The sequence below is a fragment of the Nematocida homosporus genome, assembly GCF_024244095.1.
Source record: "Nematocida homosporus strain JUm1504 chromosome Unknown 4564, whole genome shotgun sequence".
In the NCBI taxonomy this organism is placed as follows: Eukaryota; Fungi; Microsporidia; genus Nematocida; species Nematocida homosporus.
The window spans coordinates 66855-79662 of NW_026250678.1; the positions used below are offsets into that span (position 1 = coordinate 66855).

Genomic DNA, 12808 nt, shown 5'->3' on the forward strand with positions numbered 1-12808 from the left:
TTTTTCCGATTAGCCGCATATGAGAAAGATAACACATCGATTAAACCTCTATCTTGATGGAAGGACAAGTGTAGATAGGACTGAGGATTATTATGGATTGGTTCGGGAACGTCGGGAAGTCTATGGATACTTAGAGAGACGGGGGCATTTGCCTATTTCAGCGAGATTTAGTGAAGATTGGTCGGCTGATCTTGATTTAAATCAGCACTATGCCTGTAAGGTAGCAAGTGTAGCTGATCCAAGTAGAATGGAGGATTTTGTGAATGGTGAAATCCAGATATTCCGTTCGCGATTGGAGCAGATGAATGAGAAGGAGATTCTTTTGTTCTGGGCTGAGGAGTACATTACGCGTTTAGTTGAGCCGGTTCGGTTTAACTCGACTGAGCAAGGAGTTGTAATCGAGGTGGATGGAGACCAATCTAATTGGATGGGCCAGGAGAAGGTTAGTTTGGCAGTCGGCCAGAAAGTAGCTGGAATGGTTAATCGTGGGGAGAGAATTAGAGTCCGAGCTGGATTCTGGCACTTCTATGGGCTGAAGGAACGAATGGAAAATGGCCGGATGGAAAGTGGAGTAGCTGGGGTTAAGAGTATGCTTATTCGTGCCTTTGCTGATATGTTGAGTTGGACAACCGAAAAGCTCTACCAGTCCAATCAAGTCGGTATGGTTTACGATGTGAAAGAAAGAGTGCAACCTTTAGAAGCAATTAAGCTGGAAGAGAAGTTCATTCCAGGGTGTATTAAACGCATTCTTGACCGACTACGCCAGGATCAACATCTTAAGTACCAGGACCGGACCAACTTAGTTAATTTCCTTAAGAACATTGGTGTGCCTTTAGAAGATGCCGTGAGTTTATTGCGTAGTCATTTCAACTGTACACCGGACAGATTTGACAAAGAGTATCGATATGCTATACGGCATACTTATGGTCAGGTAGGTAGTCGTAAGGATTACAAAAGCATTCCTTGTGCAGTTATTATGAAAGAAACGGGCATGCCTGGTTGTTCTGGGTGTCCGTATGCCAGAGATCTCGATGGCAAGCAGAAGTGCAATTTAGCCTTAACTCAACTACTTGGCTTCCCAGTGCCCGTTCATCTTTCCCCGGCCGAGTACTATACCATGGCCCGTAAGGCCAGCAAGTAACCAATCAGCAAGAAGATACAAGTTGAGTTAAGTTAATATTGGGTTGAGTTGAGGTGGTTAAATGGTGGTAGTTATACAATAGCTAAGTACTGTATCGATTTGTTTATCAGATTAAGATTTGTGATAAGATCCGATTAATAAACTCAAGAGAAACATTCCTTTATTATAACTGTTGTATGTTCCTAAAAGGACATTCCCGGTTTTAAAAAGACGGGAAGAAAATTACCTAATAAGGAAATTTTCCTGTCTATAAATAGACCTGCAAATGAATAAAGACGAGAGTTTAAATGGCGGATCGCAGAAAACAACTAAAGGACGACCCGGGAGCCTTACGTGACCTAAGGCAGATTGAAGAGACGATGCATAAAAGGAAGGATGACCTTGAGATGGCCCTCAAGTTTCTCACTTACTCAGAAGACACTGAAGAGTTCCTCAGTTGGGAGGACTTCCTGGGAAAAAGCCCGAGCTGGCAGGAAATGTCCTCCGCCGAGCGTATCCGGATCTTGCTTCAAAATGGCCTAGCACGAGATCTGGCCCGTTTCCATAAGATTAGCCACAGGCTACGGTCATACTATCGAGAGATTAGTGACCTGGAAGAAGTTGAACCCGAATCCGTTGAAGTGCATTGGGACACTGTGCGAAGTAGAATGATCGAGATATTTAGCTCTGCCGAGGATGACAGGTTGGAGCTACCCCACTTCAAGAAGGGAGAAAGTCTAACCCACTGGGCCTTGCATGCCTGCGGACTTTATGCGGCAAAAGCCCTTACGTGGGCCCAGCTGGTGAAGAAGGTTGAGAAGACCGTTCCACACCCTTCCTTAATAGGGAAAGTCTTTGATCCATCAAAACCAGAGATGCAGCGATTTGTAGACGTTTGTCGAGCCATCGACCGGAAAGAACAAACTCAGCAGACATCCCAAACTTCGACCACTAAGAAATCAGGAGGCACCAACTCCCGTTTGAACCTCGTCTGTACGTACTGCAAGAAGAAAGGGCATAAGGAAGAAGAGTGCTTTACAAAGAAGAACAAAGAGTCGAAAGAGACTAAACCCAAAGCTAAGTTAACGTCTTTGGAACCGCAAATGAGGACGAACATACCTCTACCGGAAGAAGATAAAGTCGAACTAGAAGGACCGTGCATCGCTGAGTTCACCCTAGGTTCAGGAAAACCAATGAGTGGAACATATGGCACAGGATCCCAACTGAACGTGATTAATTGGGAGATGTATGAGCAGTTAGTACAAGAGCAGGGGCCGATACAGTGTTATGAACCAGAAATAACATCTCTGTATAACGTAAACGGAAAGGAAGTGAGAACCGAGAGCCTAATTGTTATGTCAATGAGCGTAAAAGGAGTTGAGGTCGGAAGGCAACAATTCTATATTATCCGAAACAAGAGGCTGGATCAACCCTTAATAGGTCTACCTGCTATTCGAGCATACGAAAGCCGGATAGATGCACTCAAGACAAAAGTACAACTAGATCAATATCCGATACCCGGAATTCTTACCATCACTGATGCACTAAGAGACACTACCGCGTTCTCCAAGATCGATTTAAAGGAAGGGTTCGTCAATGTTCCCCTACGAAAGAGTGAGAGAGTCAAAACAACTATAACTAGTACATGTATATCCAACTTAGATCGGGTTGTGTTTAGTATTGAAGAGTAAACCTCTAATCTAGTTAGTAAAACTAAAACCAACTTAGATCTTGTCAGAATTAGAATAGAGTTGGGATTTGTTTTCGAATTTAAATTATAGAGATTGCTAATCTGGTTATTCACTATTTCACATAGATAGAGTAGAGCTAGATTTAGTAGTGGTGTAGAGTGACATGAAGTTGAATTAGTAGAGACAATAAAGTAATAGATGGGATTGATTTAGAATAATAACCAACACTAACCCAATAGGGTTAGAGAGTGCAAAAGGTATAAGCATACAAAAAGTAACACATAGATTACCAGAACTATATCTTTGAACCACTAGGCTTATCTAATGGAGTACTTCTAAACTCTAGTAAGAGTTAATAAAGTCAGTAAGAGTTAGCCTTCAAAACATAAACATAAGATACTTAATCATTCCATTACACTACAACATGTTTATTGAATAGTAGCTCAACCCAAACCTAACTCAAACTCAACCCACCACAACCTAAACTCAATAAGATATTAAACTATAAAGTCATTTTCGGATGACTATGGGACTACTTGACGCCAATCGCAAGTGCTGCAGCAGTACTGCAGTTTAGTTAGGGCTTTTATGCTTACGTACAGCAAGGAGTATGAGGCAACTGACTAAGGGACAAACTAACTAAGGGACAACCAACTAAGGGACAACCAACTAAGGGACAAACTAACAGGGACCAATTAATATAGACAAACTAACAGGGACAAACTAACTAAGGGACAGGTGGACACTGCTGAGTGTTCGATAACATAGTACATGTTATAGAGTTACTAGTCATGAGTCTCTCGCAGTGCCACGGACCTCAAATTCTCTCTGTATTTATACTTTGGAAATTTTCCTTATAAGGGAAATCTCCGTTTTGGGAGTAAAATTGCGATCTAAAAAGGAAAAAATCAAAATTCCTGGGCCTGGAATTCGTCTTTTTATTTTTGACCCCCCTGTTCAAATTTCACCATAAATCAAAATATCAATTTATGATATAATTAAGGTGTAATAAAGGTAGTAGTGGGTTGGAAAGTGTCTTAAAGTAAGGAATATCGAGTATGGACTCATAATATGGCAATAAATCAACAACTATTTAATGATATTATCTAGCTAGGACAACTCAATAACAACCCAATACTAACCCAAATAACACATTAAGATAAGTCAAGTTAGATGTAGTATTCAACACTTAACTAATACATACTCTATTGAAGATAGTACTTGGGATAAGTGTAGGTACCATTTATTGGATAAATAGGGTGTGTTGGAATAAGATGACGTCATAATAAGTTAGTATTGAGTTGAGTTAGTATAGATGAGTAGGTAGGCCATAAAACAACTAAACACAATCTTATCATAACTTAACCTATAGCTATTCTTTCCGAGTCCTTTGTCTGTGTAGGTATGGAGTACTAAATCAGCTCATTGGTCGAAATGGAACGAATTGGAATAGTTTAACGTTCTGGGCGAGGAGTGAATCTTGTTGACTAGAGATAACTTTGGTCTTCTACACTTTATTGTTAGATTAGGGTTTTGATAGATCTTTAAGTCGATTTTCACAATCTAAATCCTAAACCTTCCAAAGACAAATAAATATCTATCAACGAACTTATAACATTATCAAAACTTAATCTATTCAATTATTAGCTCAGAAACCAATCCAAATTATTATATCTTTAATATACAAATAAATTTCCTTTTTAGGAAATAATCTGGTTGGTTCGTATTAGTATTATAGAATTGAAAATTTTATAATCATTTATAGATGAGTAACGCATCACTAGAAACAAAAGATAAGATTTCGTGGACGAAATGGATCGGATTACCCTTTAAAGGCCTTAACTGGTCCATTCTAGTCCTTGGGATACTGACTTACTTTAAATTGGCGGTTAATGATGCGCAAATTCAGATACATTCGCTTTTTGCGACTAGTAGATTGGTAGATGTCTTTCTTTTCACAACTCTCTTTACTGTTATCGGTCTTTTTGGGGTTATACTGTACTTTAAGCGCGATAAAATGACCTGGGATCGTACTAATCGAGAAAAGTTAGCAGTTGTAGAGCATGTTTTTGGTTTGGCCGGTATTATGCTATTTGGAGCCCTAGGGTTCTCACCGTTGTTTATTATTATCCCGATAGTGTTCTCCTTTCTGATTAGAGGTTTTGGATTCTTTCCTGCTGCTGCTGTTTGTGGAGTGGGAGCATTTGCTACTTGTTTGCGAACGATGGGAATTGGAAATACAATGGATATTAATGCAACTATAATTGCCGGATTAGCTATAACCTTTATTGTATTAGGTACTGTAGGTATAGAGAAGATTATTTTGAAAACCAGTCTCTCCAATTACTTGCATTATGTTATCTTAACTACTCTAGTCCTATTCTCTTTTAATATGCTTCCAATAATGCTGATTATCTTTCCTATTTTCTCATTCTTGGTTCTTAATCTTGGTCGACCCTTGCGAGTCTGGGCAGTTAGGAAGATTAAGAACAACCCTTTTTTAGAACCTATCTATCGCGCACTGACTTCTCGTAGTGTAAGACGGTTGATGGTTTTTTTGGTTAACTTGACTAAGGTACTGTTTGTGCTTGCCTTGATTATATTTGTTGTTTTTCACTATTTGGCCGCTCGTTCTGGTGTGACTTTACAGGTTGGTGATACTCAATTTAAAGTTGATGCTACTACAGCACCAGTATTCACTAAACTTACTACTGGAGTACAAAAAGTTGAAGAAGGGATTGTTTCGGTGGTGACAGACGCCTTTAACTTCTTCCGGCCTAAAAAGCTGGCTGATGATTTGATGAGTTTCTTAGGAATTGATGTAAATGCAAGTGCGGACACCTTATCTTTGACTCAAAAAGCGCTTAAACTGATTTATTATGTGGTGACTGCGATTGATTCGGTATTATATTATCTGTCTAAATGTGTTCTGCTGATTTTCCAACAGTTAGGTACTGTTCTTAATGGACTAGTTTCGATTATTACTTGGGTGTTTGAACAGATCGATTGGATATGGGGTGTGATCACGGACTTCATAAAGGGTTTATTTGGGCTGGATTCACCCGTTGACAAGGCTTTATCTAAGGCGGGCAGTGGTATTTCATCTGTTGTTGAGAGTCGCCCAGGTGATACGGCATTGGATGTCTTTGGATCCATTTTGACACCATCACCAGCTACTCAAGCGCAAATAGCTCTTAATGAGGAGGCTGCTAAAACCGCGGTGGGAACAGTAGGAGTCACTGCTGTCACTTATAGTCTTAATGTTTTTAGTGTGGTTTATGGTGGGGCTGCTAATGTTATGGCGTTTTTGCTGGGCGGGTATAGTTTCCTGTTGATATCCACGACTCAGGATGAAATGTACTCTTCTAAAGGTTTGGCCTTTGGACTACGGGGTCTCAAACCACTCATGAGTGTCTTTTCTGATGATTTGGTCAAATCGATTGAAAGATCAACTATGGGTCCTTCTTTCTACCAAAGATTTATGTCATCTTACTGCCAGCACTCAGATATCCTTAAACGAGTCTACTCCCTGGGTGACTACAACAACTTTCCGATTGTAAATGAAGACATCTTTGTCAAGTACGATCCCCTGGCCAAGTACCGTGAGAACAATATTTGCCTGGATGTCAACTCCTATGAGAAAGAAGTAGAAGCAGCCAATCAAGACCTCGATCCTTATGCGGCCAGATTCTTAGATACCGAACTTCGCGCTCTCAAACGAACAATTGTAGTCTTCCCACCCTTCTCGCAAAAGACCGAAGACAAAAAGCTCCTCAAACTCAAGCAACGAGCTAAAGATGCGATTAGCACTCTAAAATCCACCAAGGATATCGAAAAGGCTCTTTGGTTCAAAATCAAGAAGACCTTCTTCCGATCGGCCAAAGGAAAACTAGCTAAGACGGTCTCCCGGGAGTTCTTAAGAGCTTACAATGCCTATTCCGAGTACCATCGCCAGTACTACCATCGCTTCTTGATTCTAGCCCTTTATTTCCTAGGAGAAGAACACAGTAACTACTGCAAATCCATCAGTAGTTCTATCATTGATTTCTACAACCAACTTCTTCCCCATAATCTAGAAGAGTTTCCATTAGAGTACATTTACGGTATTATTCGCTTCCGTACAGCTATTATCAAGAAAAACCTGCCTATGCTAACTGAGTACCAATCAGCATCTGTCTTCTATCCGGCTATTAATGAAGCTATAGTGCAAAACCCACTGGTACCTCTCCATGGTCCTCTTCCCAATCCCACTGAAGATATAATCTATACAAATGGCAGTACTTACAACTACCCACCCGGCCACTTCCTAGGCACTATCGCCCGATCGGCCTTTGACCTATCCCTGTTCAGTGATCAACCAGTCAAAATATCTATCCCTGAACACCCCCGAACTTTCCAAATCAAAGATGGCCTTCTTATCTTCATCACCACTATCTTTACTGACAACTATAACAAACATAGATCTACAAAAAGTATTGACCGTCGTACTCGTAAAACCCTCTTTATTTCTGATGCCACCAAGGACACAGTCATTGTTGTTTCCATCAGCGGAGTCTTATTAACCACCCATTGTCTGCGCCTTTCCGAACTCAATGGTTACACTATCGATCTGCGCTACCATCTCAAAGACATTCAAGCTCTTCTTAGCAGAAACCATCCCCCAGAATACATTCCAGGCACACCGTACCAAATTACTCTCTCCATCTTTACCCACCATCCTTCCATCGTATACCATGATGTCATCTACGAGCAAGACAAATCTTCTCCTCAGCCTAAGACCATCAAGTAACTATACCTGCTAAACTAACTAGTTGTCTTACATATAAAGGGCTGTGCATAAGCCATCAAGACTAAAGGGCAACAAATCAACATTCTTCTGGCCCACTCCAATAAAAACGACCGGTCTGTGTACTGTATGGGCCAAACTTATTATTGTGCCAACTTTCTCATCCACCGTGTCACATTTAGTAACCACAATCCCATCAATAGCCTTACCAACACTAGCTTTCTCCACATAAGCATTAAAAGTACGAACTTGCTCAATCGAGTCTGAACCCACTAAAGCCTCACCAATATAAAGCACCTTATTAGGCCGATTAACTCGAATCATTTTAGAAAGAGAAGTCATTGAACTCTGATTACTCGGCATACGCCCACACGTATCAATTAGCACGACATCAAAATTATTCTCATTTCCAAATCTAATCGCCTGATTAGCAATATTTGACTCGTCCTTCCCATAACCACGTTCAAAAAGAGAAATAGCATGACCTCTAGTCTTGTATCTATCAACATATTTACGCAATTGCTCAATCGCTCCACTACGGAACCCATCACAAGCCGCTACACAAACTCTAAAGTTATTCTTTAACAACCACAAACAAAGCTTAGATAAAGTTGTTGATTTACCTACTCCATTTACACCAACTAGACAGAAAACATAAGGACCTTTACCGCTCTGTTTACGTTGAGATATTTCACTTATAATACTTTCAGGAGATAAGATAGGCACTAATTGTGCTAATGTTTTCTTAAGACCTTTTCTAATCTTATCTTTTTCAGTCAAGTCACTAATATCATCCTTAGCAAACTCCAAAGTCTCCTTAGCTATTTTTTGGCTTAAATTCATGGGAACATTCCTACCCAGTAAATGATCGCGTAAATCCCGTTCACTCACCTGCTTACCACTCCAGTACTCCATTAGTCTTCTTGGCCGACTCCATTGCGCCCACCCAGGACTTTCTTCTTCTGGATCTGAATCTTCATCTACCTTTTCTTCTCTACTATTACGCATAATACTACTATTGCCAATACTATCTCTACTAACACCAATACTATCTCTACCATTACCAATACTATCTCTACCATTACCAATACTATCTTCATCTTTAAAGATTCCAGCAGGAATTCGGCCATCTTTACTACTCTCCATCTCTTCTTTAGTCCTTTCTAATACGTCAACTACTTCCCTTTCAATTTCGCGGTTCTTATACACAACTAGATATACATTCTTAACTCCAGATACATAAGAAACACTCTCATCTCTTACCTGAATTGTGCCTACAGTACTACTTAACGGCATTCTTTCAATAAACTGTTTTAAATAGACTGGTTCTTTACCAAATTCACATCGGATAATTCCACCACGACTAAAAACAACTCCAAATACCAACTTGTGTTTCTGCATGTAAAATTCTGGGCTAATCTCAAACTTTTTAGCATGAAGATCTTCAATCTACTTCTTCTTGTTATTTCCTTCTTATTTATCCAAGCTGAACAGGCTGAGACTGACTATAAGCAAATTATACAGCAGTTGGCAGAGGCTCCCAGTCACGTACAAGAGCAACAAATAGCTAAAGCCGCCGAAATGTACAACATCGACTACCGCCGATTGGAAGAACTAGTAAATGAGTACCACCAAGCCCAGGAATTCATTAACCTTCTCAACCAGGGCGAACAAATCCATCCGGATGAGCTTACCCAAGACTAAACCAACTCAACTTAACTCGCCTCACCTCAACTTAACTTAAATAAAGGCAGATAAGTAACTAATTGTAGAACTAATTGTAGTACTAATACTAATACGATCAACCTGATTATTGGTAAGCTACACACTACTTAGTAGTACTAAAGTAACACGAATACCAATACTAAACCTAACACAAATACCAATCCCAAACCAACACAAATACAAATACTCAACTTAATATGACGTCATCTTATTTCAACTCAACCAATACATACTTATCCCAAGTTATCCCAAGGAATCTCTTTAATAGAGGATGTATTAGTTAAGATGAACTTCGTATTGAATTAGTATACTAATGCTATTATAATGCTTTATTAACCAACGACTAACCATTGACAACTAATGGTATACTTAAATACTAAACTAACTTAATATAGTTGTGATTTATGTTATAGATATTAGAGGGGAATAGTGGTGATAGTTAAGGTGTCTTCTTGACCGGTATCTGGGCGCTTGGGCGAGGCCTTTAAATAAACCCAACGACTAGATACACCTAGAAGGGCAAAGGCCATCCCTAGTTGTAACTTCTCAGTCCAAAGAGAAATCAGAGCTACCCCAAGAGTTAAAACCGCACAGAACCAGCCAGCTTGTTTGATCTCCTGAGCTGAACCCCATAAGATATCCAAGCCAATTAGCATTAATAAGAGATCAAAACACATCCTGGGCACATAAAGCAAGCCTGAACTAGAAGCAAAGAACACAACCGGAAACAAAACAGCCACAATAATCATATCAATCTTACGGGACCGATCGGGAGTATTAATAGCAATAGTAGAAGAAGAAACCACATAAGAAGGATACCCACCACACACTCCAGTTATAATATTAGAAAATGCATTCGCTCGTAATTCCTTCTTAATAGAACATCGCGTATCCGTACTACTCTGAATAGCCGGAATATTAACTGAAAAATGCAACAGATTAAGACCAGCAATAGCCAGTAAAGATGGTAGTTGCTTAAGAAGAACGGACAGATCGATCAACCTAAAAGAACTATTACTTACCCAATGGCTACTCAGAGCTCCATCCTTAGGTAGTTCTGGTAAAAACCCAATATCCCGATAATAACTCAAACCTCCACCTACCAGCCACATTCCCAAGTACCCCAAAGGCACTAGTACTAATAAAGAGAGCAAGTAAATATACCGGCCTAAACTAGGTACTCGTTGCGCTAAGAACCGGCCAGCAGCCCATAATCCAATCGCAAACACATTATACCCCAGCAAGTACATCCAGCGGCCAGCAAATACTAAATTAGCCACGTCATTCCCAAAACGACAACAAAAACAACCAATCACAAAGTACAAAGAAATACCAATTTCACAGGGCAATCGGCGCATTAAACTCTCCGCCCCAACCCAATAAAGAATACCAAAACCAATAGCCGTTAACCAAGTACTAATCATAATACAAGCCATCAAAGTAGAAAAATGACTAGCCTCTCTTAAACCCGTATCATAAAGATCTTTAGATATGCCTTGAAAGGCCACAAAACTCTCAGAGATAGAAGAAGCAATCAATCCAATCGAAAAGGACGAGAAACAAAAGAAAACCAGTTGGGATACACAACTGCCCAAGATAAAAAGCAAAGTACTTAAACGTGGTAAAACAGAAGAACTATCTCCTGGATAAACTAAACCCTTCTCCCCAATAGTCAAAGCATCCATTAGGTACAAAATCAGACCTAAAAGAGCCGGTGGCAATCTAGCTTTCAAAAACTCTAATTTGGTCGCACGAAGTGCTTGTTGCACATTTACGGTACTCGCTACCCGTTGCTCATCGCTCTCGCAAAGATTTTTCATCCCCGCAAATTCCCCATCTTGCTTATTAACCATCAAAAACTCCAATCTCCGTCTTATAACAAAGATTAGCCAAACCAGCAAAAACACAATAAACATAACCTAAACCCAATAATAACCCAATACTAACCCTTTATCAAGACACACAACACCATAACACTATCATAATACCATCATAATACTACTACATTCTTTATCTACTCAACTTCAACTTAACCCAAGACCAACTCAATCCTACCTCTGCAACTCAAATCCTAACTCAAACCCTACTTCACCGACCACAACCTACCCAACTTAACCCAAATACTAACCACTACAATCCCAAGCTAATCCTAACTCAATCACGTGCTCTTATCAGCCCAGAACCATCTCTTCTCTATTTATTTATTCATTCTTTGTTTGCCCAGTATGCAGTCTGAGAATCCGATTGAACGAGGTGATGAACACTTGGTAGAAAGAACTAGTGCTTTAGAGTACTATCGTTGCACAGAGATAGAACGGGCTTTAGAGTTAGTGAATTTGAAAGAGAAGTATATTCTGGAAGAGATTCAGTCTTTAAAGAAAGAGTTGCATAAGTCACAACAAGCAATTGAACGAGTTAAGAGTGTCCCACTAATTATGGGCCACTTTTTGGAGGCAATCGATGCAGATACGGCTATTATCGGTAGTACGGCTGGATCTAATTCTGTAGTGAAGATTCTTTCGACAGTCAACAAAGAGTTATTGAAGCCGAGTACGAGTGTAGCTCTGCATCGACATTCTAGTGCCTTAGTTGATGTTTTACCACCAGAGGCCGATAATACCTTCTCTGTTCTAGGGGAGGAAAACCGGCCTAATGTAAGCTATGCTGATATTGGAGGGTTAGATAGTCAAAAACAAGAGATAAGGGAGGCAATTGAGTTGCCACTGACTGATTTAGCACTCTACCAGCAGATAGGTATAGACCCACCTCGAGGAGTTCTTCTTTATGGGCCACCAGGTACGGGTAAGACTATGCTAGTGAAGGCCGTTGCCCACCATACTAAGGCTACCTTTATTCGCGTGAATGGATCTGAGTTTGTGCAGAAGTACTTAGGAGAAGGACCGAGAATGGTGCGAGATATCTTTAGACTGGCTATTGAGAAAGCGCCTTCAATTATCTTTATTGATGAGGTGGACTCGATTGCTACGATGAGATTTGATGCGGCTACTAGTGCCGATCGAGAAGTACAGCGGGTTTTGATTGAGTTATTGAACCAAATGGATGGATTTGATCAGAACACTAATGTTAAGGTGATTATGGCGACTAATCGGGCCGATACAATCGATCCAGCTTTACTTAGGCCGGGTCGATTAGATAGGAAGATTGAGTTCCCAGTGCCCGATCGGCGGCAGAAGCGGCTTATCTTTGCCACAATAACAGGGAAGATGAGTTTGAGTGAAGAGGTGGATTTGGAGAGTTTGGTCTTGCGTTCGGATAAGTTATCGGCGGCCGACATTAACTCAGTGTGTCAAGAAGCAGGAATGCTAGCAGTACGTAATGGGCGGTATGTGGTTATGCAACAGGACTTTGAAGCGGCCTATGCTAAGATAGTGGAAAAGAAGAATGCTGAGCATGTTTTCTACTACTAGTCGTGTTGTGATAAATAAAGACCAATGAGTATCTTTTATCTGTATTGATTGATAAGGG

General features: G+C 40.2%; 6 protein-coding genes across 6 annotated transcripts; 4 read left to right on the forward strand and 2 right to left on the reverse strand.

The window, feature by feature from the left end:
• Nucleotides 1-19: 19 nt before the first annotated feature.
• On the forward strand, nucleotides 20-1141 carry NEHOM01_1147 (DNA primase large subunit; the record flags this gene model as incomplete). The annotated part of the gene is made up of 1 exon (XM_051490025.1): nucleotides 20-1141. One exon carries the CDS (start codon nucleotides 20-22, stop codon nucleotides 1139-1141), a length of 1122 nt encoding a protein of 373 aa, XP_051345985.1.
• A 287-nt stretch (nucleotides 1142-1428) lies between these two features.
• On the forward strand, nucleotides 1429-2811 carry NEHOM01_1148 (uncharacterized protein; the record flags this gene model as incomplete). Its single annotated transcript, XM_051490026.1, has 1 exon — nucleotides 1429-2811. One exon carries the CDS (start codon nucleotides 1429-1431, stop codon nucleotides 2809-2811), a length of 1383 nt encoding a protein of 460 aa, XP_051345986.1.
• Nucleotides 2812-4576: 1765 nt separating this feature from the next.
• On the forward strand, nucleotides 4577-7600 carry NEHOM01_1149 (uncharacterized protein; the record flags this gene model as incomplete). Its single annotated transcript, XM_051490027.1, has 1 exon — nucleotides 4577-7600. The coding sequence occupies one exon, from the start codon at nucleotides 4577-4579 to the stop codon at nucleotides 7598-7600; it is 3024 nt and encodes a 1007-aa protein (XP_051345987.1).
• A 27-nt stretch (nucleotides 7601-7627) lies between these two features.
• NEHOM01_1150 (signal recognition particle receptor subunit alpha) lies at nucleotides 7628-8998 on the reverse strand (the record flags this gene model as incomplete). Its single annotated transcript, XM_051490028.1, has 1 exon — nucleotides 7628-8998. The coding sequence occupies one exon, from the start codon at nucleotides 8996-8998 to the stop codon at nucleotides 7628-7630; it is 1371 nt and encodes a 456-aa protein (XP_051345988.1).
• Nucleotides 8999-9738: 740 nt separating this feature from the next.
• NEHOM01_1151 (sulfate permease, SulP family) lies at nucleotides 9739-11238 on the reverse strand (the record flags this gene model as incomplete). The annotated part of the gene is made up of 1 exon (XM_051490029.1): nucleotides 9739-11238. One exon carries the CDS (start codon nucleotides 11236-11238, stop codon nucleotides 9739-9741), a length of 1500 nt encoding a protein of 499 aa, XP_051345989.1.
• A 309-nt stretch (nucleotides 11239-11547) lies between these two features.
• Nucleotides 11548-12750, forward strand: NEHOM01_1152 (26S proteasome regulatory subunit T3; the record flags this gene model as incomplete). Its single annotated transcript, XM_051490030.1, has 1 exon — nucleotides 11548-12750. One exon carries the CDS (start codon nucleotides 11548-11550, stop codon nucleotides 12748-12750), a length of 1203 nt encoding a protein of 400 aa, XP_051345990.1.
• Between the last annotated feature and the right edge of the window lie 58 nt (nucleotides 12751-12808).